The sequence below is a fragment of the Lissotriton vulgaris genome, chromosome 5, assembly GCF_964263255.1.
Source record: "Lissotriton vulgaris chromosome 5, aLisVul1.2, whole genome shotgun sequence".
Lineage (NCBI taxonomy): Eukaryota > Metazoa > Chordata > Amphibia > Caudata > Salamandridae > Lissotriton > Lissotriton vulgaris.
Window position 1 is genome coordinate 1,068,092,569 of NC_141693.1, and position 26,673 is coordinate 1,068,119,241.

A 26,673-nucleotide genomic window follows, 5' to 3' on the forward strand; every position below is an offset into this window, starting at 1 on the left:
TTCTAGGTTGTGTATTCCTTGTCTGGAGTTTTGAGTGTCAGGGCTTGGGGATTCCAGGAGACAGAATTAGTCAGCCCAGTGGTGAATAGAGAGATCTGCATCTAGATGGGTGGGAGGAATTGCACCTGGGACCTGAATAGGGCTGTGCCTTTTCTCCACAATGCTGGCCCCACCTCCTGTGGGGCGTCTGACGTTTCTGCCCTGCACTGTGAAAGGAAAAGAAGGAGTGCTCCAGAACTGGTTTGGACTGGGCAAAGGCCCCTTGCCCTCAGACGACAAAGATTTTGGGGTATAAATATTGGGACCCTGATCCCAAGAAATTAGATCACTTTTGGACTACAAGAAGAAACCTTTATTGAGGGGAGGAACCTGAAGAAACTGAGGAGAGACTATCCCTAAGCTGAAGTGCTGTTTTTGGGATTGGCCTGCATGGTTGCCTGACTGCCATAGAAAGGAGAAAGGACTTTGTGTGCACTTTATTCGACTTGTGAAGGATCTTTGAAGAACCGGGTTTTCAAATACACAGCGGCGTCAGGGACACGCCCAAAGTCCTCTGGGTTCCCTTGCCTTGGTATACAGAGACACAGAATACTTCTAGGTGGCGTCAGAGATCAAATTTATTAGCTGCAGCTAGTAGCAGAAATCCCAGCAATACAAAACTATGTACAACTCAAGAAACTGCTCAATTTTACTAAGGCGAGACATCCCTATTTATACACAAAAAGGTACATTTAAAATGCACGCCCCTGCACCAAAATTCAACCAATAGAAAATACATGACATCACACAGCATCATACAGTAAAGCTCATTTTACAGTGTCCCAACCCACAAGTTAATATTTAGGCATATCTAAATATTAATCTGGAAGGCCCGAACAAAACCCTTAATTGGAAGCGTAACCATGAAATGAAGAAACAGTAAAGAAAAGTGGTTTCAGATAATGTGCAAGATAACAGAAACTTAAAGAAACTTAAAAGTTAACAAATGTCTTGAATGGTGATTGGGAAAGTAAATAACGATCTTGCAGGGAAATTGGCTTGGCAGGGTCAATTCCAGGTGAAAGGCCAGCTTCTGAAATTAACTCCAGCGCACAAAGAAATCCTTAGTTATTATATATATTTATATATATGATCCACAATAGGTCAGACTGCTTTGCTCACAGACTAACTTCTGAGGCCTACATAAAAGGCAACACCAGATGGCAGTCGCGACGCATGGCAAAAACCCATGTTTAGAAAAGAAAGTCTTAAGGAAAGAAACAATTTAGATATTGTTTAGGATAAGATATGTGCAAGGAAACTAAAGGTTAACGAGGTCCTGAACAGTGATTGAAAAACTCAGACAACGATCAGCTAGTGAAACTGGTTTTGCAAAAGGTCAGTTTCAGGTGGAAAGAGTTACTCTCTCTGCAGTTCATTCAGAGTCAGAAAAACCCAAATTAATATATGCACGAACTCAGAAGGCAAGGCCACTTGTTTGTTGGGCCTACTTCACTGGCCTACATGAGGGCAAGACTTAAATGCAGTCAGGTTTGAGAATTACAGAACCATAGACCCTCCTTTTGCCATTACGTAGGCAGTAACCTAAACTCATGTCAATCTGAATCTAGGTCTATATCTATCCTCATCAGGTCATCAAGGTGTTGCTGTAACATCATCTTATTATCCTTCACTTCTCTCGGGACTGGTCTTCTCCCACAGATCGTAGCACAAAGACTACAAATGGCGGGACCACACTGCATGCATAAACAACACGAGAAAAGGATAGCTAACGCCATACCAAGGAACATCAGAATCTTTCATCCCCATTTGAACAACGACTCCCATAACCATCCCATCAACGACCAGTCTCCTTCGTCCACATGAATAGACTCAGAAATCTTATGTAGTCTAGAGATGGCTTGGTACACTGTCGGGGCATTATCTGGTATGAAAACGCAGCAACTAGATCTAATCCATTTGCATACCCCACCTCTATCTGCAAGTATAATATCTAAAACAAAACGGTTCTGTAATGTCATAAGGCAATCCGCTTGAAGCTCAGCTGTAATGTTGCTAAGGGCACCTGCAGTCTCATTTATAGTGGCCTCAACCACTCTCGTAACCTGACGAATATTCCTACTATTAGCCATAGGACCCAAAAGGGTAGAAAACCCTTAAAGAAGTCTCCAGCTTCCTGTGCGACAGTATCTTTCGCATCGATTACACCTCTACCATATCTTGTCTTATGGTAATCGAAAACAGCAGTGTATGTAGGGGGAAGCAAAAATGCCACATAACATGTGCCAGAAAAATCAGATGGCAACCATGTATATGCTCTATCGTGACAAACAAAATATGTGCCTTTCGCTGGCACAAACGGAGGAGTTTTCTGGGACATATAAACGTATGTGTGAACACACACACTCTTACCAAGCTGAGCTCTCGGATTCTGACCATTACCTTGCAAACAAAGATGACCTCGGTGGGATACAATCCAAATAGGAGAAGACCTTTGCTGCCTTTCTTTCTCCGTCAAGCTAACACTATATGTCGTCTTATTCCAACCGACATATGCTCGTACCTCATCTCTAGGGATAGCGTTATACGCATCGATATCTCTAATCATAGCAACTATTCCCCGTATCAAGGCATTATTACTTGCATTGTCTTTGACGGAACGTACCGGAGAGGCTTCATTCGCATAGATGAACATTGATTGGAGTGCCCAAACTGACCCGTTAGGCGAAAAAGACAAAACCAAATATGGCATTCCCTTATCTGTAGTATGTGGCGTAAGACCACACACCCAACAATTCGTGGTATTTATGACTAGCTGATGCTGATGCAACATCTGTATAAACAAATTGTTCACAAATTCTGATCTTCGTGTCTGTTCATGTCCAGGTAACGTATGAAACTCATGTGGAGAAACAGTAGAAAAGGAAAGAAGTTGGTGCAGACGTCAATTGTGTAGAAGAAACAAACCAGAATATAGTAGCTAATAGAATACATAAAAGTATTAAAATAGATAAAGCTATACCACACTTGGAGAACAACATTCTATAATATCGTTTTTTTATCTCTTGCCTTTTATCGTCATTTCTCAATACAATCTTCATTTTCTAATGTTGCTCACGCAATCTTGACAGAGTACTTCAGCTGTGATTATTAGCAGGTCGTAGGGACACCGCAAGTCCTGCAGACCTATTGCCACTACTCAGGTCACAAACTGAACCGTCGGTACTCCTACGTGACCCTGCAACTGGCAAATGGTAACCAATCAAAAATTTAACAGAAAACCATAATACAATTTCAGAAAAAGCAAGAGAAAAAGAAAAACAAAAGTCAAATGCAAAATACTCGAAGAAATTGTCTCTTTTTGATCTCAGTGTGGAAAAAAATAATGTTCAAAGTCTCTTTATTTATTCCGAGATCGGAGGTTGTAACGTGATTTAGTCGGCACAGTTTGGTCCGTAAACAAAAGTTCAGGTTCGGTAGTGTCCAATCTCAAACGTGGAGGAACAGCTTCTTGCAGCACATTGTCATCCTCGCGTTCTGGCCATGTCCATGTCAAATGAGCATCACTAAATGGAACAAATCTAGGAAGTTTTTCACATTCAGAATCGGCTATACCTCCCCTCACCCACTTGTCATATGGTAAGCGCAATAAAACTTTTTTGCAATGGGTGGCATGCACCCAGTTTTTCTTGCCAGCTATTCTAACAGCAGTTCAAGTCACTAACAAAACTAAATGTGGTCCAGTCCACCTCGGCTCCAAATTCTTTGTTCGTTGAAAAATCGTTGTGAGAATATAATCGCCGGGTTGAATTGTGTGTCCTGGATCCGCAGTTGCTGTTGGTAGTCTGTCATAGACCTGTTGGTGGAGAACACGTAATTTAGCAGTCAAGTCATGTAAGTAATCCACCAACATAGGGTACTCAATACTGCTGTATTCTTTAGGAAGAGGCACACTCCAAACATTGGCCGGACGACCAAACACAATTTCATATGGACTAGGTCCCACTCGAGAATGCAGTCGTCCTTATTGACAAAAGAGCCAACGGCAAGGCATCCGGCCATGTAAGACCAGTGCTCGCTTGTACCTTAGCTAATTTCAGCTTCAAGGTACCATTATAACATTCAACAAGTCCAGCAGACTGGGGGTGATTCGCTGCATGGAACTTCTGATTTATTCCCAATCCAGCACATACTTTCTTCATGATTTGACCCACAAATTCACTCCCATTGTCCGACCATACAATTCTCGGCAAACCATACCTAGGGAAGTACTCTCTCAGCAAAACCTTGGCTGTAGACAAGGCAGTATTATCCTTTAGGGGGTAGGCCTCTATCCACCTGGAAAAGGCACAAACAACCACAAGGACATACTTCAAATTGTTGCATCTCTCCATATGTATATAATCTAGCTGTATCACCTCAAACGGATACGTCGGAAAAGCAAAATGACCAGCTGGAGTTGGAGTTCCCTTACCAGGATTATACTTCAGACAAATCATACAATGTTTCACCACGTTCTCTGCACATTTCGGAATTCCAGCATTCTGCCAAACTGGAGCCAACAACTTGCATATTCCCTTCGAACTTATGTGAGCCATTCCATGAGCCATTGTAACCACTGGAAGCACATACGCATCTGGCAACAGCCATCGCAGGTGTTCTGACAACTCAACCCAACAACCTGTCGAATCCAACATACCCGTAGTTTCTCTCCAAACACTCACTTCTTTCTCAGTCGCTTCAGCCTGAATCATTTTCACACTTTCTATTGTGTCTTCACACATTCCACCAGCCATAACCCAATTAGCTGGGCCTGCAACATACATACGGCTCATCATGTCTTTCGTCGTTTCCTTCGCAACTTCATCCGCAAACTCATTCCCTCGACCAACATCGTCCACAACTTTCTTATGCGCACTACACTTCACAATTGCAATCTCCTTTGGGAGAGTGAGAGATTCCAAAAGTTCATTCACCAACTGCCCATGCTGTATTTTGGTTCCGTGCGAAGTAAGGAGCCCACGCTCTCTCCACAGACGCCCAAAACTATGGGCAACTCCAAACGCATACTGGCTATCGGTGTAAACATTCACTCGCTTTCCTTCTGACAACACACATGCTCTAGTCAATGCAATCAATTCTGCTGCTTGCGCAGAATTCTGTGGTATGCGTGCTGTCTCAACAACTGTATGTAAAGTTGTAATAGCATACGCTGCAGTCGTTTCACCATTCGGAAGCTTAAAACACGAACCATCTACCCATAGGGTACCATCAACATCCGTAAGGGGAGTATCCCTGAGGTCAACTCTAGCTTTCGTTTCTTCCTCTGTACGAAGAAAACAATCATGCTGTTCTTGCACATCCGTCTCTGTAGAGATCGGTAACAACGTAGCTGGATTCAGCACATTACATCTTTTAATGTGAACATGACTAGCCAACAATGTCAACTCGTAACCTGACAGACATGCACTAGTAAGGTGCTGTGTCTTAGTCTTTTTTAATAAGGTATCCACTGCATGTGGGACCATCACAATCAACGTATTGTCCAATACCAAACCAGCGGACTGTCGGATAGAAACAGCTGCTGCAGCTGTAGCTCTCAGACAACTCGGCAACGCCTTAGCAACTGGGTCTAATGTAGAGGAGAAATACGCACATGGACGCTGCTTGTCCCCAAATGGTTGTGTCAACACTGACAACGCACAACCTTCTCTCTCGTGCACGTACAACGTGAAAGGCTTACTATAGTCTGGAGTACCCAACACAGGAGCCAAACACAATGCATCGCGTAGTTCAGAAAAACTTTTCTGACATTCGTCAGACCAAGGAAGAGGATGCGGAGTATCTTTCAGAGTCAATGCTAACAGAGGTTTCGCCAACAGTGAAAAATTGAGGATCCACTGTCTACAATACGATGTAATACCTAAAAAGGCACGCACTTCTCTCTGTGTGGATGGTACATTCATTTGTGCAATTGCTTGAATTCGTTCTGGGGTCAATCTCCTTCCCTCCTGCGACAAGAGATGACCTAAGTAGGTCACTTCCTCGCGACAATATTGCAACTTTGAAGGTGACACTTTATGATGAAGGTCAGACAAATACTGCAACAAAGAAAGAGTAGCCTCTTTACAAATCTTTTCATCATCAGCAGTAATCAACAAATCATCGACGTACTGTATAAGAGTAGCACCAACAGGTAACACAAAACCGTCAAGCTGAGTTTTCAACGCCTGACTATAGATGGAGGGACTTTCACAATAACCTTGGGGAGCTCTCTTAAACCGGAAGCTTCGGCCACCTAATGAGAAGCCAAAAATATCCCTACTCTCCTCAGCAATAGGAATACTGAAGAAAGCATTCTTCAAATCGATGACAGAAAACCAAGCCGCCGAAGCAGAAATCAAAGTCAACAAAGCAGTGATATTAGGTACCACAGGAAGCTGTGGCACGACTATCTTATTTACCTCTCGAAGGTCGATCACAAACCGGTACACAGGTGGCTGAGAAGCATCAGTACGTTTAAGGACAGGCAAAATAGGACTGTTACAAACATTACCTCTCGTTTCCTCAACTACACCCTTCTCAACCAGATCATAAACAGTCGCCAAAAGAGCTCTCTCACCATCACTCGAGATCTTGTATTGGTGAATATGAGGTAGCCTAGGATTTGACTTAAGGGTGACAACATAAGCTGGAATCTGCAAAAGACCAACATCATTTGGACCTGTAGCCCAAAGTGTATCAGGAAACGAACGCAATTCCAGTGGCAAACATTCCTTAGACAAATACATTGGGGAAATCACTTTCTTACTGAGGGTAAGTTGTACTCCTGAAGGAGAACAATGCAATGTCGCATATAATCTTTTCAGCAAGTCCAAACCCAACAGATTCTCACCACAACCAGTCGTTAAAATAAGTGGAGCTTCCAATTCACAAGGACCAATCGAAAGGGACAAAGGACTAGAAACCGGATTACGAACTGGGGCGCCTGAAAATCCTACTGAAACATTGGTCAAGCCAGACAAAGGTGCACCAGGAAGTTTAGAGTGCATAATAGCACTCGTCATCGCACCAGTATCCAAAAGAAAAGGTTCTACCACACCTGATGTAATCACTTCAACATAGGGTCCACTCTGGTCTACTGGAACTGACACTACTCCCTCACTTTGTCCTTGGCTGTCCTAGTTATCATTATAACCAGAACTCTCACCTTCGACATAGTAATCCTCAACATAATACTGGGCAGACTGACCACTCGGAACATTCTGTCTGTCAAAATAATTCGCAGAAATTCTGTAGGGAAGAGGAACGCTCATTCTGGGGAAACACACCATGTCCCCTACCCCTAGGAGCTTGCTGAAAACTACCACAACCTTTCTGACCAGATACACCATTCGCACGCTGTAACAAAGCCGGGCAACTATTCTTGTAATGACCTTCCTCTCTGCAATAAGCACACTGATTAGGGCCAGGAAAGAATCGCTGAACATAAGGCTCCGGCTTCTGTAACAATCTCTGAAATTGTGGAGGTTGCTGAAACTGAGGCTGATTCTGACGAGGCGGATAAGCTTGCTGCAAAAGAACTTTCGTCTTTAACTCTTTAGTTTTCTTCTCCACTTTATCCTTCTCATCTTTATCCCTATTCTCGTAATATTGTGCAGTAGCCAATATCTAGGCCGACGAAGAGACGGCACATGAACTCTCAGAGTCCTTTAACTTATTAGAAAGTTCTGGAAGGAAATTAAAGACAAATTTATCCACAAACAACCTTTGACCAACCTCTGTACTCATATCCTGGCCATTATGATCAATAAACGTCTCTTCAAACCTAGTGAAGAAATCAGATACACTCTCATCTTTCTTCTGCTTACATGCTGCTAACTTATCCCGTTTCACTCGTAAAGCGGGCATCATCGTTTTCATCAGATTAATAAGGATGTACCATGTTACAACGCATACTATTACAACTACCTACCGTTACAACGCGACCATCACAACGCATACCATTACAACGCATAGCGCTTTGAGGTGCTGGATAGTGGTAAGTATAACTTACTATTCTAACTCCAGTCCCCGTGGACCCTAGGGAAGGTGTTGGATAGTAAATTATACTTATTCCCTATCCTAGAGCGCCCCCCAGCGCAATGCGTTGTAATGGTATGCGTTGTAAAAGTCGCGTTGTAATGGTAGTGCGGAGTAACGAATGCGTTGTAACAGGTGTATACCGATTAATAATTCTACCTGGTAATTCTGAAACTAGAGGTTCAGGTTTAGCACCTCCCTCCTGTCTACCATCTGCAGCAACAATATTCGCCCAGGTATCACCTAATTCAGCAGCATGATTCTCATGACGAATCTTCGCCCACAAGGGTTGAGGGACTACATTACCCATCAACATATCGATGTCAGCTAAATTCATAATACACGCTTCAACTGTCTGGGACAACTCCTTGTAATAACCAGCAGGATTCTTACAAGGGTCAGGTAAGGTCTGCTTAAGAGCCAAGACCTTTGCTCTCTTCCAAGGGACATGTACCCATACTCGCTGAAAATGAGCCGGAGCGGCCTGAATACCCTGATTTACATTAGCCTGGACTGCTTCTTTCCATACCTGAGGAACTTCTCTCATAGGGTACTGTTTCACTTTCCTCCTAACAGAGCAATCAGGTTCATACAATGTCTGAGGCGAAAGCCTAGATCTGAAAGCAAGTATCATCTCTACAGCATCTGTAACATCAGATTCTACTATCATCCCTTTGGGAAAATCTGACTGAACATCGAGCACATCCTTCGGAATCGGACCCAACTCATTATCTTCCCATTCCTGACGCAGAAAAGTACACATTACATCAAAAACATACCATTGCTTAGGCGGTTCCCACTGAAAGAAAACATCCATAACTGCTGGCAAATCATACCTCGGAGCATTTAAAATCCACCTACGAGCCAACAAATCCAACACTGTTCGTTCTTCAGAGCGAGGAAGATGACTACGACTCTGTTTACGTTCCGAAACAGGGGTCATATTCAGTGACCCAAACAAAAGTGACAACAAATTAGAAACAGTTTCTGTCATTCATTTTCGAACAGAAGGAGAAGAAGCAGACATAAGAACAGGAGAATAAGTATTCTGAGGCAAGGAAGGTGTAGGGACAAGAACAGTAGAAATCGAAGATGCAGAAGCAGAAGGCAAAGGAGTTTGAGGCAAAGCTGATAGCAAGGCTGGCGACCCTAGAATGGGTTGCGCAGGAGAAGACAAAACCATCTGTGGACCACCGGGTGGCTGAACAACAGCAGGAGGTTGAACAACAAAGGGTGGAACAACCGGGGGTAATAGAGGCGCAGTAGCACCCTGCACATAGGGAGGAGGCAATCTCAGTAAATAGGAGATCAAAGGATCCTTTTCAGGGTCTTCCATCACTTTCGGAGGAGAAGACGGCAAAGCAGGATAACATTTATCTATGGCCTGTCTATCTAAGACTTCACTCGCACGCTCTTCTCCATCTTCCTTAAACTGTCTAGCAGCTTGTAGTACTGACATATTTTTATCTTTCCTATCTCTCCTTGCTTGCTTAATTTCTCTCTGTTTGGCTTCCTTACGCCAAAGGCGGAAAGAGTCAAACATTGCCGGCCAAGCTTTCTTCCTAAATAGCCTAACTTCTATATTGTCTAAAATCTCTGTTTCAAAACTACCATGTGAGGGCCATCGTAAAACACCATCCTTTTTAGTGTAGCGGACCCATACTTCATTATAAGTAATAGGGCCCACTCCGTGTTTTGAGTAAAGTTCATAAGTCGGAGTTCCAACCGGAGGTATCTGACATGAATCCTCCAATCGGGAAATCCCTGTTACTACCACAAACAAACCAATTACCAAATTTACCAAGACCAGGCATCTTGCTCACTAGTCTGGTTTCAAACTTCAAAGGGAATCAAAAAATGATACACTTGTAAATATACAAGCCCTTCGGCTTTGGGTACTGCAGCAACCAAATCAAAACCAAGGAACCAGACAAAGTCGTGGGAGCGACCTACTTATACTTAACCAAATATCTGTTACGCCACCAGAAGACCGTCTATTGTCTCGCTTTAAAAACATCAATTGGAGGGTCCAAGACAAGGCCCCGTCAGGGCAGCAGTCCTTCGTAGCCGTTGGAAAGCGGGAAACCTCGCAGAAAAGACCTTTGGTCCACGTCGACATGCAGGGGTCGATGAAGTGGGGGCCCTCCTCCAGAATTTCCTCACGTGGCTCCTCGCAATCTTTGGGCTTGGACCGGTACCACTGAAGTCGTCCCACGTTGGCCGCGCCAACTGAAGAACTGGGTTTTCAAATACCCAGCGGCATCAGGGACACGCCCAAAGTCCTCTGGGTTCCCTTGCCTTGGTATACAGAGACACTGAATACTTCTAGGTGGCGTCAGAGATCAAATTTATTAGCTGCACCTAGTAGCAGAAATCCCAGCAATACAACACGGTGTACAACTCAAGAAACTGCTCAATTTTACTAAGGCGAGACATCCCTATTTATACACAAAAAGGTACATTTAAAATGCACGCCCCTGCACCAAAATTCAACCAATAGAAAATACATGACATCACACAGCATCATACAGTAAAGCTCATTTTACAGTGTCCCAACCCACAAGTTAATATTTAGGCATATCTAAATAATAATCTGGAAGGCCCGAACAAACCCTTAATTGGAAGCATAACCATGAAATGAAGAAACAGTAAAGAAAAGTAGTTTCAGATAATGTGCAAGATAACAGAAACTTAAAAGTTAACAAATGTCTTGAATGTGATTGGGAAAGTAAATAACGATCTTGCAGGGAAATTGGCTTGGCAGGGTCAATTCCAGGTGAAAGGCCAGCTTCTGAAATTAACTCCAGCGCACGAAGAAATGTTTAGTTAATATATATATATATGATCCACAATAGGTCAGACTGCTTTGCTCACAGACTAACTTCTGATGCCTACATGAAAGGCAACACCAGATGGCAGTCATGACGCATGGCAAAAACCCATGTTTAGAAAAGAAAGTCTTAAGGAAAGAAACAATTTAGATATTGTTTAGGATAAGATATGTGCAAGGAAACTAAAGTTTTAATAAGAACTCTTGATTTCTAATAGTATTGCGGATTATTTTTGTCGTTTATGGTCTTGTGGTAACTCTATATAAAAGATACTTCTTTTTTTAAAATATACAACCTGTGTGGTGTCCATTTGTAGTGTTGTCACAGTGTGTTCACAAATGCTTTACACACTGCCTCTGAGATAAGCCTGTCTGCTTGTGCCAAGCTACAAAGGGGGTGAGCAGGGGTTATTTTAAGAGTGTACCCCCTTACCCTGACTAGAGGAAAGGGTCACTATTTGTCACAATTACCTACCTGTGACAACTAGAGACCCTCAATTCTAACACAGGGCTCTGTGGGCTGGTCTGGTTCTGGTCTTCTGGTTCTTTTTGGGCTTTCGCTCAGAGGATGTCTTCCTCTTTGAGCTTTCCCTCTCGTTTTGCGATCTCTCTGCTTTCCCCGTTGTTTCTTTCGTTGTGGGGTTTGCACCTTTAGGCTCGGCTGGTTGTCTTCCTTTGTTTTTCGGGTTGACGGTTGCTGGGTCCTAGGCTCGTTGTCTTGTGGGTCTTTTTCTTTCCCCTGTTTGGGTCCAGGTTTCTCTCTGGGTGTCGGTCCGCTGTCTTGGGACTGGCCAGTCTTTCCTTTTTGTTTGCCTTTCATTTGTGCTTCTTGTTAAGATGTTCTGGGCTGCTGCTTGGATAGTTGGCCTTGTTTTTCTTTGGCTTGCTATGTTTCATTGCGTAATGGAGATAAGTGAGAGGGACGTGGAGGTAATGGTTCTATTACTTACAGATAATCAAATTACTCCTAGTCCTACTCTTGTTTATATCCATTACGGCCCACCCTCCCTCCCGGTGGCCCGGCCAACTGTGTCTACGGTGGCTTGGTACGTACAGGTGTTGTGGAGGGGGCAGTGCCTTTTCATTTTGGTAGGGGGTGTGTCTACAAAGCACAGGGGGCTCATTCCGTAATGGAGATAAGCGAGAGTAGGACTAGGTAAGTAATAGAACCATGACCAATGGAAGTTCTTTGCAGTGCTGCAGCAGAGAGATACAAAGTCTTGTGTCAAGAGATGCATTTTAGATTCATGTAGAAAACAGATGTTCGTCCCTATGTTTGTAATCAGTAGGATCACTGCGCCTTTTGCCTGTAACGTGCTGTTTCAGCTTCCCAGTTCTAAGGCTCCCCGTGTGTTTTGTACCTCAGGGCTGGACACTGCGAAGAGGCACGCGGAGCTCGACCGGAAGGCCATCGAGGAGCTCGTGAGAGAGCGAGACATCCTGAATAAGGTGAGTCCGCTCTTCCAACGCTGCTGCGGGATATATGCGTTGCCTAGGAAACGCAGTAACCATAAGAAACGGGAGAAAGTCACTGCAGAGAGCAGATTCAAAGTTTATTCAGAGCAAATAACTGGCCCCCTAATTAAGGAAATGAGCATGCACGTGCCAGTGTGCAGGAAATGGTCATCAGAGACATATAAGATTGTGAGTAGGAGTTCATGGGCAAAGAGTAGTTATTCCATAATCGCACGGGTCTCCTTTTTACGTGTTACACATATTTTGTTTCTCCAAAGAATATTTGAATTGTTCTCGCTTTTGAACAGCATAAAGCAAACAATACTGAAGTATTGTCGTTACAGATTCAACACTAAAAGATGAGTCTTCAGGGCTCCTCTTAGTAAGAATTGTGGGCCTGGTGGAAAGAGCAGGTAGCTTCTGTGAGCTCAATTTACAACGCAGGGCTTTATTCCCACAGCTTCTTGTATATTTAAAGAGTTAAGACAAATTTCTGAATTATAAACTCTGGTTTTAAACTGGTAAAATGATTTACTAGCACATTCTGTTGAGTAAATCTTCTTCCAAGACTGGTTAGTAGGTATTCCAGGGCAGAAATAAGTTTGCAGTTTGGAAGCGCCCATAAAAATACTTGTTTTGTGAATTCACAAATATTTTCCTAGCTCACCTTCTTGGAGCATGTGCTACATGTATTTAAACAAGCATTGCCATGAAAAGCCAAAGTGCATCCATCCTTGTCAGCAGAGTCCAGAAAACCATCCATGTGGTTCGCAAGCGGGTACAATGACAATATGTACAGGGTTGTCCACGTGCCATAGGCTGGTAGAATTTGTCATGTGTGCCCTGTCCCAGCAGTGCATAACCCTAACTACTCTCAAGTTCATGGTTCCTTGGAAGGCTGGGGTAACAAGCAATTTTTTTAGGAAACTACAGAAACACGTGGTACCTTGCTAATCCAACCCTTTTGGCACACATTAACACATGTAAAATAATTTCACTGAAAATCCTGCATAATAATGTGTATTTGTAAAGCGCACATTCAAAGGGCATCTTGGCACTGATTAGCAGATGTTTATTGTTACCCAACTCAATGGTACTCACGTTATTGAACTCAGAAGGATAAAAGGCTGAGTGGACCTGCATGGATTTGAACCTGTGATTGTGAGGTCAAATACAGGCCCCTACAGTGGGCACATTAGCCCACTACCCCACCGCACCTTGGCCATCGACACCTTCAAGTGTAAAATACACAGAAGTGTCTATATTATAACCTATTCTGGAGAAGAATGCCAGTAAATGTACGTACGAGCAGGTGTGAGGACAGCCGCTGCTGAATCTGTTCAGTTTCAACTAAATATTGACTTTGTCTGAATTCTTGTTAACAAAGTGCAGTGCTTGTGTCAATGGCTGTGAGTCAATGGCATGAGAAGGTTTTATACCCTTGGGATCACACCCTGTGCCAGAAACTCGCCCTGCTCCGTTAGCATGCCTGCAGCTATGACCCCCAATTACTGCCTACACAGGAATCAGTATTTCCATGTATCAGCAACTATTTCTATCATGTGTTCCTTGTGCCTGCTGTCTACATGCCCCCATATGAATTGTACCATGCAACCTGCCAGATGGTGACCTGGCCCTGGCGGACTGCCATACTATCAGCCCTTGTGTCTCAAGAGGTCCAGCCCATCTTTCAGGTGGAGGGATTTCTTTTCGCGTCATTGCCAAAATTAGCATTCTTAGATGACCTCCAGACCTTACATAAACATCACATTCTGCAGACCTCACCAACCAGATCACAACAATCCTTGTACAGCTTCCTGTTTTTCTATGCAATAGCATACATCTTATCTCTTCATCCTTCTTGTCTGAGTAAAGATACGTTTGTGAAATTCTGTTTGGACCTCCCAACCTGTACCTTGCTTAAGGCTCTTCAGAACATAGCACCAGCTGTGATCCGGCTAGGCAGTCTAGAGTCACGCAGACGTACGTGCTATTGAATAGATTCCCTTGAAGACACCATTTCTTCTTGAATGCTCCATCCTCAAAGCTTTGTTATATTTTCCTTCCAGTGATGGGACCCGAAGCAACCATGTGCAGGGTCAACTACATCATCCCGTCCGGTACATGTTCAGTCTGAGGGCCCTAGCTTAATTTGGACTTCAGCAGCAGCAGGCTGCCCTCATCACCTCCTTGAGCTCAGAGGAATGTATGCCTTATCGTCAGACAACATAATCTGAGCAGGGTGCGCATCAAGCAGCCATATTATCCCAGCAGCAGGCACACCAGTAGTGAATTATTCGAGAGCCCTGTTTACTCAGTATATTTGACAGTTACATTCCTTCCTTAGCCAGGGTAGCTGTATATGTGGTGCTAACCTGTACAGGAGCAAAGCTATGTTCTTAGTTTTCTGCGATGTGTGCATTCCAGGGACATTAACAATATCATACATGAGCAATCATAGTGTCTTCAATCTGTTCAGTAGGGTCCAGGAGAACCTGCATGCCAGTCTTACACTGGTGTAATACAATATGTACATAGCAGACTGGGTGCTTTATTCTAGACATTTATTGACATTGCCCCAGGGCACTGAGTCCTAAAAAAAGAAGTGGGGCAACTAACCAAGTTAGACAGTATGCAAGTGGCAACATGGTGTGTGACATTACATTGCATGACATCCCACGTGGAATCACAGGAAGTGGCATCACAACTATGTGTAGGTGAAGAAATCCGCTCCGCCGGCAGAGTTTGCGGAGTTCGGCCTACTCCGCGCTCCATGCAGAGTGCCCAAAAACTCAGCGAAGTGACGCAGAGCTGAGTTTTTTCTCTTGAGCGGCTTGCCATCGGTAAGTTGTCGAGCACTCGCTAGAAAAAATCATGCTCTAGACCCCCTCCTGGCCAGATTTCTCATCGCTGGGAGCGGTAGATGCTGGAAAATGAGCGATGTCACCTCCTGTGAGGATGGATGATGGGAAATCTGAAGATGGCTTCCTTTTGAGGTGGGTGCAGGTGAAAAATATTGATCCAGCCCTGGTGGATCTGTGACGTTCAGGACTCTTGGCATCTTTTAACCTGCTGGTGCCTCATCATGGGTGGGCCTTCAGTGAACCCAGCACTGGTTACACCTTCCAATTAGGATCTATGTATCTGGCCTAAAACTGACCAGTCTCAAACTCCCTCGCCTCAGGAAGTCACAGTGGTGACAGATGCATCATCCCATGGTTGGGGATGTTATCTGGAGATCAGAGACCTCTGATCTCCGGCGGAGAAGCTTCATGAGATAAATCTGCTGGAACTATATGCTTCCATCAATGGTAGGTCAATCCGGGTGCTAACAGGAAACATGATCACCATGTGGTACTGCAGCTAACAGGGTTGTGTGGCCCTCTGCCTGGAGGTGTTGAGGTCGTGGCCTGGCTGACACTTTACTGGTCAGACAGTCATATGGTAGGACCTGTCAGTATAAGGTTGGATGAACTTAGCAGGTGTATTTTTCCTCACTAAGTGTGACATCTACTTCTAGCATTTGCTCAGGGTGCCCTTGTACACTGGAGTGAGCCCTAGAACTTTTTGGATCCTCAAAAACACTCCATTCCCAGCATTTTGTGCTCTCACCTTTCCCTCTTGAGGGTCTCTATGTGCTGCTATCTGTGGGAGTTTGACCTACTGTACTTATTTCTACCTCTACCCCTGATCCCACAACTGCTAGAGTATGTCCAGCAGGACCACCTACACTTAATTTCGAAACCCGAGACTGAGCCCACAGGGTATGTTACTTCGAACTCCTGATTTTAATGCCCCTTTCATCCTTTTATTGTCTTCTGATCAGCTCTCATTATTTAAGTTACTGGTTGTGCTGCATTTGTAGAAGTGCTTTTACATATCTTTACCCCTGCTTACGTTATTACTCCAAAGTAGGAACTTAATTTGTTTTTAGACCTTTTTGATGTGTGCTCTCTTCGAGCCTCCTTAACTTGAAAACAGTATTACTTATTGCCAACATGTCTGCATGCTGCATCCGCAAGCTATAGACCTTCATAGTCCAGCCTCCATATACTACGTGTTTCCCTGAGAAGCTTGTACTCAGAACCTGCACATCCTTTTATTCGAAAGTGGTGGCACCTTTCCAAGTGGAAAAAGAACAATTGATAGACAGAATGCAGAACAATGTCATACATTCACCACAGTACAAGGATCTGGGCCTAAATTCATCGTTTTTGTGCTCACCTCGCCATTCCAGTTTGGACCCAGCCATATGCAAATCAGTCTTTACCTTGCGCCCCAATGGGAACAGTGCAGCCCGAACTGCCAGGCCAGGTCCTCCCTGGACTGGAAACAAGCATGCTAGTACCGGTTTGGAACCATTTCTGGAATCCCTAGGAATCCGCTCTGGCATGAAACTGGACAAAGGACATGGGAGTATCCTCCCCTCTGTCCAGCCCCTCCTCTAATAGGGACCCCTGAGTCACCCTAACCCCTTTCTTAGGGTATTAAAGGGCTTACCAATGTGTGTAGGGGGGGCGGTTCCTCAGATTCATTGTGGGACAAGATTGAAGCCTAAAAACCACGTAACTCTTCGACCATCTGGACACTTGGACTTAGTTGAACTTTGCCTGGAGCCCAGACTGCACCTAGAAAGACTCCTGCTGCTCCTGTTATGCATGTCTTCTTCGTCTCCTGTGTCTGTGCTTCTTCCAGGATCTTCAACAGACCTGTGGGCATCAAGGACACCCAAAGTAATCTCCCTTGGAGTGAAGAAGTCACTCCCCTGCATCTGGAGGCACTGCAACTAAGCTGACCGGTCTGCTGCTAAGGATGTCCCACGGACTTTGGAAGGTTCAGCAATGCACATGGTGGTTCTGCAGCTCCCTCAAGGCCTGATCGGTCCTCTCTGCAATATTGAGGCCAGTATTCCTCTTCGGAACCGCTAGGACTGAACCTGTGTGCAGCGCATCGACTTGCCGTTGCCCAGACTTGTTGGCTCCGCACTCCAGAGATCTTCAGGCTACAAGAAGCTCCAGCATCCCCTCCTGCCAAGATAAGCATCCTCACCACATCCTCTGCACCGTGGGCCTTCATCTTTGGTGAGCTGCTTCAGGTCCTCTTGCGACTCCTGTGCCCTGACCTGTAGGTACTCTCAAGAGTCTTCTGCTTCAGTGGGCTCCCCTGCTTGGGGGCCGACTCTGACTCTCCTGCTTGTGGTGAGTCCGTTGGACCCTGCTAGTCCCAACATTGCTCCTTCTTCAATTTCCATGTCTGTTGCCATTGCCAAGGCTGGTTGGTGTTCCCGCCGGACACCGACCCCCTGGTTCTTGACTTCTGATGGGGGATATCTTTTGCATGGCTCCTGTCTTCCTCAGTGTTGCTTCGTCCCCACAGCTGCATGGACAATGTTACCGTCAGCTCCTTTGAACCATCTGTCATCGGTGGGCATCATTCTTCCATGCCTCCTGGTCACCTCCGAGTGGCATAGACTCTGTCCCCTCTGCTTGTAGGTTCTTCTCTTTAAGAATCGACCCCTGACGACTCTATGGTGACTTGCACCAGATGGAAAATCTCTCGCCTCAACAGACAGCTCTGATGGCGCTAGATGCTGTGATGGCCTTTGATAGCATAGAGTGGCCTTCTTGTTTGCCATACTTTCGAGATTGGGCTTCGGCCCTAAGTTCTGTAAATGGGTTAGATTACTCTACCGGGGCCCGCTGGCCTGTGTGCGGGTCAATGGCGCACTATCTAGACCCTTCCAGCTGCATAGAGGCACCAGCCTAGGCTGCTCCTTGTCACCATAGTTGTTTCCCTTGGCACTGGAGCCATTGGCACACTGGATCAGAACGGATCCGTTAATCCAAGCCAGCGCGGTACCGGGAGGATAGGAAGAGCGCACGTCTCTGCATGCGGATGATATAGTTCTATATATATATCAAGATCATACTATTCAATAGCAAGAGTCCTCCACATCTTCGAGTTGTTTAGAAGCTACTCTAGCTACACTATTAACTGGACCAAGTTGGTGGTGTTCCCTCTCTCGGGCCCCCGCCAAATCTACTGGGATTGCCCCAAAGATCAGCTCATTCTGGCAGAGAGTCACAACTATAATGTCAGGGGTAACGGAGACAGAGGTCCAGATAGATGCCAGGTGGCTCCTTCTAATGATCCAGGGGGAGGGAGACTGGCCGCTCCATACTAAACTTTGGCTGGCACTGGCGGCAGGGGTCGCAAAACGAAACATTGCCAGGTGTTGGTGACTGCCCCTCTCCCTGTCAGAAGCAAAATGGGAAAAGGGCTTAGACTGGTGTCATTGAGCTGAGGAATTGCTCTACAAAAGTAGGAGGTGTATGATAAAGTAGGAACAAATTGGTCTCCATGGAACAGATACAGAAATGCATAAAGAGGCCAGGGGTCTGTGACGTTGGTCCACTTACTCTGCGAAATAAGACAACATATCCTCAATAAATAGCCTCCTGGTTTGACAGAACTGCTAGCTTAAAATCATGCTTATTCTTGCGAGGATTGAGTCTGTCTTACTTCCCCATCAATGTTTCAGCTTCAATCCCAACTCATTGTATTGTGTACAAGCGTGTAAGTTTCATAATGTAGTCTTATGAGCTTGTTCAATAAAAAGAATAAAACTTTTTTTTTAAAAGAATCACCTGCGGAACAAAGTTTTCAACAAGTAAAGAAACAGGATAAGCAATGACAAATATTTTTTTTAATTCTATTTCAGGCTTGTTTAGAGTCTATCTTAATGTACGGGAAATCTCTTTCAAACATCTGCTTAAAAATGTTTTAAATCAGTGGTGTTAACGTCCAGAGAAAAATTATATAAATATACAATAATGGTTTTAAATTTACACAAAAAAATTGCTCCATTAAAGTGTGCTTTTATTTAGGTATTGTCACTGTTCTTGGAGGTGTAGTGATAAGTAGGTTGAAACATTTCGGGCCTCATTTGCTGGCACATGCATCAAACATGTCATTTACGATTCCTTCTTACCGAAAAATAAGGATTCGCTAATAAGGAATTGCAAAAGCCTATGCATGTTGGAATCACTGAGAAAATAGTGATTCCTACAAGTTCCTTAATTGTGAGTCGCAAATTGCGAGTCGCATTTAAGGAGAGGCTCCCCATTCATTCCTATGGGCCTACAGTCCCATAGGAATGAATGGGAGATTGCATACGCAATTTGCGAGAACCAATAGGTACTCGCAAATTGCACATGCAATTTCAAGGGGTGCAAGGGTGTGTAAATGATACCCTGTTGCACCCCTGAAATTGTGATGTACACCCATGTTGCGCACACACATGCCTCAAGGGCATGTGTGTGCGAACAAGTTTTTGCAAATTACCGACCAGTTTAATTGCTCGGTAATTTGTGGCCCCAAATAGCGAAATCACTATTTTAACCTCTTCGCCGCAGGGTATTTCCCCGCCGCTGTGCGGGGGGCGGGAGGGCGCACGCAGCGCCCTCATGCTGGTGACGAGCTCAGCTCGTCACGGCCGCACCCGTTTTTTGAACGTTCAGCACATTGGGGTATTAGCCCCACGTGCGAACGTTCCAAAGGTCGTGACGAGCTGAGCTCGTCATGAGTGCAGCTCCACTGTACTCCATGACGAGCTCAGCTCGTCACACAAGCATGGGAGGGGTTAAAGTGGGTCTTGCATTGCATTTAACGCATCGCAATAAATTGCAAATTCTTAAGTTGCGAGTGCCTTAAACCTTGATGCATCGCAAAAGCCCTTTTTGTGGGCGCAAACTGCCAATTTTTTAGGCCTGGGCGGAGTTCGCGGAGTGGGGCTTCGCGGAGCTACGCGAAGTGGGCGAGAAACTACGCCCACCTCCGCACTCCGCGTAGCCCCACTCCGCAAAACCACTGGCCGGCAGCCCCGCAACCCGCCTCCCTCCCGCCCTCCCTAAATACTTTAAAATAAAAGAACGCAATCATTTTAAAAGCACTTACCTTGCCGCCGCTGGCCGCCGCGTTCCCCGGGGCTCGTTCTCTTCCGTCTTCCGTATTTTGCAGTAATGCGCATGCGCGGGCGGCCGCGCATGCGCATTTTCTCGTGAAAATGCGCATGCGCGGCCGTCCGCGCATGCGCATTACTGCAAAATACGGAAGGCGGAAGAGAACGAGCCCCGGGGAACGCGGCGGCCAGCGGCGGCAAGGTAAGTGCTTTTAAAATTATTGCGTTCTTTTATTTTAAAGTATTTAGGGAGGGCGGGAGGGAGGCGGGTGGCGGCCAGCTACGCTCCGTCTGCGGAGCGTGCGTAGTGCCGCCTGGCTCCGCCAGCTCCGCAAAATGCGGAGTAGGCGGAACTACGCACACTCCGCAGACGGAGCGTAGCTGGCCGCCCACGGTTACAATTTTTGCGAATCGCAGCATTTGCGCTTGCAAAAAAGGTTTATGCATGTGCCTGTTGGTCCTTGTCAGGCATTTAATTGTCCTGAGGGTTCAGCAAGGCTTGTCCTCTGCTCGCTGCCTGCCCTATTTAGAGATTCCTACCTGTCTATCAGGTATCTCCCTGCTTCGAAGGAAGCCAGTGGCATGGCAACTCCCTTAAAAGGAATGAAGTTTGGAAGCAGGTGCCATGTTTAAAGCTCCCACAATTCAAACTTTTTTATCAAACAAAACAATCTCAAAATGCAGGAATTTGTTTCCTCATAACAAAAAGTGAATGGCCCCAATGCACATGGAACTTTTTCTGCTATGTGCGTGGCTCATTTAACATTTTCCATACCCTTTCTGGCAGACAAGGCTAGGAAAATGACTGACAATAGTCTTGTGCTCAGTAGGGTGGAATGAATGTCACTGTGACCAAGAGGTCACGTGGCATGTAGACCACAGGGACAGGAGTTACCACCGAAGGTACTGGCTTATGGCATTCCTCCCACTCCAACAAACTCTAGATAAGACCCTTAGTTTTCTGAACACCCCATGCACATCTCTCTTAAGGCCCCCTTATGTGCCTGGTTCTTGTCACCCTACGCAGCTCTCTCCTCAACCTCTCTCTGTAGGTCATCATCCCATTAACGTTGTTACTACATACTGATATCTTCTCAGTCCCTCTTTGTGACTCGTGATGCCTGGGTCTCTGTCATTTAAAGAGATCTATCCGCTGTCCCTCTTTGTGTGACCTCTTTCTAGGATCTCCCTCACCCAAGCATATCTCTCTGCAGGGCCTTTTTTAACTCTTCATGCCAAGATCTCGGCCAATCCAAGCGGATCTCTCCAGGCTCCTCTTTTTACGTCCTAATGCCTGGATCTCTGTCCCACTTTCAGATGGCATTCCTCACCCTCACTTTGTAAGTGTGAGTGTAAAAGGTGTTTCTCCCCCGTACACGCATCTTTCCTCCACTTCTGTGTTGTGCTCCCTGAGCTTCACACAACCACACACCTACCTCAGCCCCTCTTTGAGAGCTTGTGACAATTAGCACACCCATACACCTTCCACAAGCGTGCAGAGATTGTCCCCTTCTAGGGAACAGAAGGGTGCCTGGGATGTGTGCTTGAATGACTCCGGCCGTGGAGGTTGTCTTACCAGGGATCACTGTGTGGATACACAGGTTGTCAGCTTTCCTGGCTCGTGTTGATAACTGCTTTAAAGGCCACGCCTCCTTGTCTTCATTCATGATTTCTTACTCTCTAGTGCTTCCACGCACCTTAGGTCATGTACAAAAAGTCATAAAAACTGCTAATTTGTGTGTGTACTGATTAACTCTGCAAATTTGCATATTCGCAAAAATGGGCTGTTTCAGGGACACAAGCACTGTAATAAGAGCTGCTTATGTTAACAATAATCATCCCAACCCCCTAATATTATTAGTGTTCTAATAGTGATCACATCAGACAAGATTACGCTAGTGGCCGCTCAATGCAAGATTACCAGCAGCAGTCGCCTTAGTGCAACAGGCAGGGTTGCTAGTAGAAATGTGAAAAAGGCTTTGTCATTTTGGAGTTACATCGCTAATACATTACAGCCATAGTGCAGGGCTTGTGACACCAAAGTAACTATCACTCAAATGTCAGCTTTAAAATATTATGGAAATTCAACCATTTTTCTTCAAACATCAGTTCATAAGTTATACATTTTCGTCTCAAATACACATTTTAAAATGTTGGTATACGTATATACATTCAACCAAGCAACAGCTGCTATGTTAGTAGGCTGACTGCACATAGGAGAGATGCTTACACGTGGCTGGAGTCCCCAGTGAGAAATCTGCACTCTGGGATGTTACCCAATCTCTCTGCACCCCTCATTCCAGAGGAATAACTTTAGATTTTCATTGGGTGCGCTTCTTGTTCCCATTGGCAGTTCCAAACTAGCACAGCTCTCCTGCAGGAGAGGGTACCGGTAGGGGAAGTATCCCCTTCCTTCACTTGCCATGTAAATCATCAGCAATGGAGCTCAGAATTGCTTTTCCACACATACCTTTCGGGTGACAATGTAATGGAACGCATTGATACATGTTGGTCTTTTAAGGCCCATACATGTCAATGCTGCTATGCAGGGTAACGTGTGAGCAGTCATGAGATCCTCTGAAGTCATTTGTTTTGTTCCCCATATCATGGTGCCGTTGGATGCCAATGTGTGCTTCAATGGTAGGCTTGTGTCCACTGCACTTACGTCCACAGAGCATGGGGATGTAATACTTATGTCAAATGCGCAACAGGCAGCAGGTCTCATGCATGCTTGTGACCTGTGTTCAAAACAAAGTAGGACGCATCGTTGCAAGGCCATATCTACATGAATCGCGCATTTCTCTCTGCCTAGAAGTGCAAGCATGTGGAGCATATTTTCTGACAATTTACAGAATATGTTGGCAGTTGCGCCTAAAATAGTGTATTTTCGTCAGAGCATTATTGCCTCCCAGTTATGCAGTGCCCCTAGTCTTGCTCTTATACATTTGGGCTGACAGTATGCGGATAGGAAACACTGGAGCTCACTCTTAAGTAGCATAAATACCTAATTTCCCCTGCTGTTGCAAGTGGATGTTATTTTGGTAGAAGTGGGCAGATATAAGACCTTGAAAGGTTTCTAGTTAAATGTAGTTGTGAGTTTATTTTTGTGGTAACTGTGATTCACTATTAAAGGTCCTGCTTTCCTCTTTTGTAGAATATGATAAAGGCTACCAGTGCCACTCAGAAACAACTCAACCTGGTGAAGCTCCATGAGCAATCGAAGAAAAACCTGGAAGAGGAGATCAACAGCTTCAAAGAGGAGGCTCAAAAGCAGAGAAACATCATCTACCAGCTCGAAAAGGAGAGAGACCGATACATCAATGAAGCCAGTGATCTGACACAGAAGGTAAAGAGTGGACTTGTTGAACATACGTTTCTATCAAACTGTGACCACAACTAGACATGCACACACACCACACACTTCTGCTGCTGGTGCAGGGAGTGTCCATAACAGATCCTAGGTGCCTTGCTTCATCTATGATTTAAATAAAATATATTAAAACAAGGTAAGCCCTCAAGGCTAAGGATGGGGGGCTGCAGCATTCAGAACCTCCCGTACATGGCAAAAGGTCATGTGAAGCTTGTTGATCGCTATGTGGCTGGGCTTGGGGTGTGTTTGAATACCAAGCCCTTTGCCTAGTTACCTCTGTGCACAGCAAAAGCTTTATCCAGTAGACTCTCTGAACATGAGGGTGTGCGCACAACCTGCCTGAAGTCCAAGCCTAGCATCCAGAGGCTGCTAAGCCCAGGCAAAGAGTGTGTGCCAGTGGTACGGTGCTGGTTCCAGAGTGTGTACCAACTTGTCGCCCTCACCACTGCACACAGCAAAGGCTTTATCCAGTAGACTCTCTGAACATGAGGGTGGGTGCAGAACCTGCCTAAAGTCCAAGCCTAGCATCCAGAGCCTGCTAAGCCCAGGCAAAGAGTGTGTGCCAGTGGTACGGTGCTGGTTCCAGAGTGTGTACCAACTTGTCGCCCTCACCACTGCACACAGCAAAGGCATTATCCAGTAGACTCTCTGAACATGAGGGTGGGTGCAGAACCTGCCTGAAGTCCAAGCCTAGCTCCCAGAGGCTGCTATGCCCAGGCAAAGAGTGTGTGCCAGTAGTAGGGTCCTGGGTCCAGCCTTTACCACTGCGTACAGCCGAAGGGCTCTGTGAAAATGGTTCCATTCCTCACCCATCTATGCCTGATTCTTAAGACTAAACACATATGCACATCTTACAGACCATCAACTCGCAGAAATTCACAAGAGCTTGATTTCGTGAGTCAAACCGCAGTAATGATTGCGCAGACACATTTTTTCCTGCCCTTTGGTGAAACCCCAGAGAACGATATGTTTGAACTGGCATCACTGTGATTAGACATGATTATCTAATTTATATGAACTGGGTTCACGTACTAATAATTTAATGTGCTCAATGTGGAAGTTGAAAGTGCAGCACACAGTATGTACCATTAACAAGTTATTAGTCGAAAGATAGATTGAAGCAAAGTTTCAGTTCATGTTGTATTTCGAGTTCACAGAAAGGACACTTGTCCTCTCATTTAACTCACTTCCTTAATGACGTCTCGCACGTCGCGAGGCACATCCACCGGCTTCGTGGAATGACACTGATCTAAGGCACAACTCACGTCTTCACTTCCGCCCTGTTTAACTCCGGATTTAATATTTCAACAACAGCACTCCAGCTCCTCGAATTTCAAACCCTGTCTTTCCTTACAGAGCATACATTAATGCCTTTGGCACGGGAACATGTGACCTATATTTTGAGACAAACAGTAACAGAAGGCCAGATCTTTACGGGTCTGAGAATGATTAATTTAAAAATAAATGTTCAAGTTACAAATATATGCAGCTACCTGATAAGATGGCGTCCAGGTTGTTTTGTTCCTCTCAGTAGTCAGTTATACCTTGTTCATTTCCTACCTTCCATTTCAGGTCCTACAGCACATGGAGGATATTAAAGTGCGGGAGATGCAGATCTTCGACCACAAGAAGAAGATAGCAGAGGCAGAGACGAAATTAAAGCAACAGCAGAATCTGTACGAAGCCGTGAGATCAGACCGGAACCTCTACAGCAAAAATCTCATTGAAGCTCAGGTACGGTGTTCAGAATACCTCCGTTGTTAGCTGGTAGCCTGGCTGTTCACCTGAGCCTGCGTAATCTAGTAAACAAGGGTGGGGGGACTATTCCTAAACTGTATTCTGTAGGACGTTTTGATATATTGCAACCAGGAGCGGCCAGTGCAGGTAAGATCGGTGGGGCGAGACGGGGAGGAGTCGATAGACAACAAGTAGTTAAAATACTTTTCTAAAAAAAGAGTCAACAATGCGGTGAGCACGAGGTAAGTGGTTTTCTTTTTCTTAAATTTAATTTGAACTCCTCGCTGTCTATCGACTCCCTCCCCACCCCACTAATCTTACCTGCATGGGCCTCTCCTGATCGCAACAGGTTCTAAAAAGGCTATTCACAAACCTACATGCAAAGTTTACTTCTCCTATACATATATGTTTGGAGAACTCTGTGCTGCTTGCAGCATCTCCGCACACATAGATATGATTTTTAGTAGTTAATGTGGGAACAACAGAGGGAAGTGGCTTGAAAATAGGGAACACATGAATAGAGGTAAGAGGATGGGTGGGGAGTAAGCAGGGTTTTAGGGAGGGCCATCAAGAGGTTTAGGGTCACCAGACCACCCACAAAAGAGTAAGGGCCTGTTTCACAAAGCTAAACTTACACTTTGTGTAAGTTTATGATTGTTTGCTCTTCACAATGACTATCCACAGATAAAATGTGCATACCATATTGATTTCCTGTGTATTTGCAGATTTTTCCAGCTGAAATTTAACAAAGGGTGAGGCATCTTATGCACTTGTGAATTCTGGCCATGGTACATGCGAATTAGCATCCAAATTTCAGCCCTTGCAGAAACTGGTTTGTACAAAGATTAGAAAACACTGACCAACTCCAAACCATTGCCTAATTAGTGTTTTCACAAACACGGCTGACAAGAAAATGGGAAGGATATGATATTCCTAAATGACTTTGATATTTCTTTATCTATAAGTCTCTATATGTAGTGTGTTGTTATAAAAATATTGAGTAAACTCATGTACTACATCTCTCTCTCTCTCTCTCTCTCTCTCTCTCTCTCTCTATATATATATATATATATATATATATATATATATATATATATATATATATATATATATATATATATATATAAATATATATATATATATATGTATATATATATATATATATATATATATATATATATATATATATATATATATATATATATATATATATATATATATATATATATATATATATAT

At 44.7% G+C, this 26,673-nt stretch overlaps 1 protein-coding gene across 1 annotated transcript in view; it reads left to right on the top strand.

The window, feature by feature from the left end:
- The window catches only part of CFAP58 (cilia and flagella associated protein 58), a 674,866-nt gene that overhangs the window by 363,473 nt on the left and 284,720 nt on the right, over positions 1-26,673 (top strand). The window contains exons 8-10 of the mRNA XM_086922755.1: positions 12,279-12,361; positions 23,482-23,673; positions 25,270-25,431. Coding sequence (XP_086778881.1) covers positions 12,279-12,361; positions 23,482-23,673; positions 25,270-25,431 — 437 coding nt within the window. The remainder of the gene's footprint in view (positions 1-12,278; positions 12,362-23,481; positions 23,674-25,269; positions 25,432-26,673) is intronic.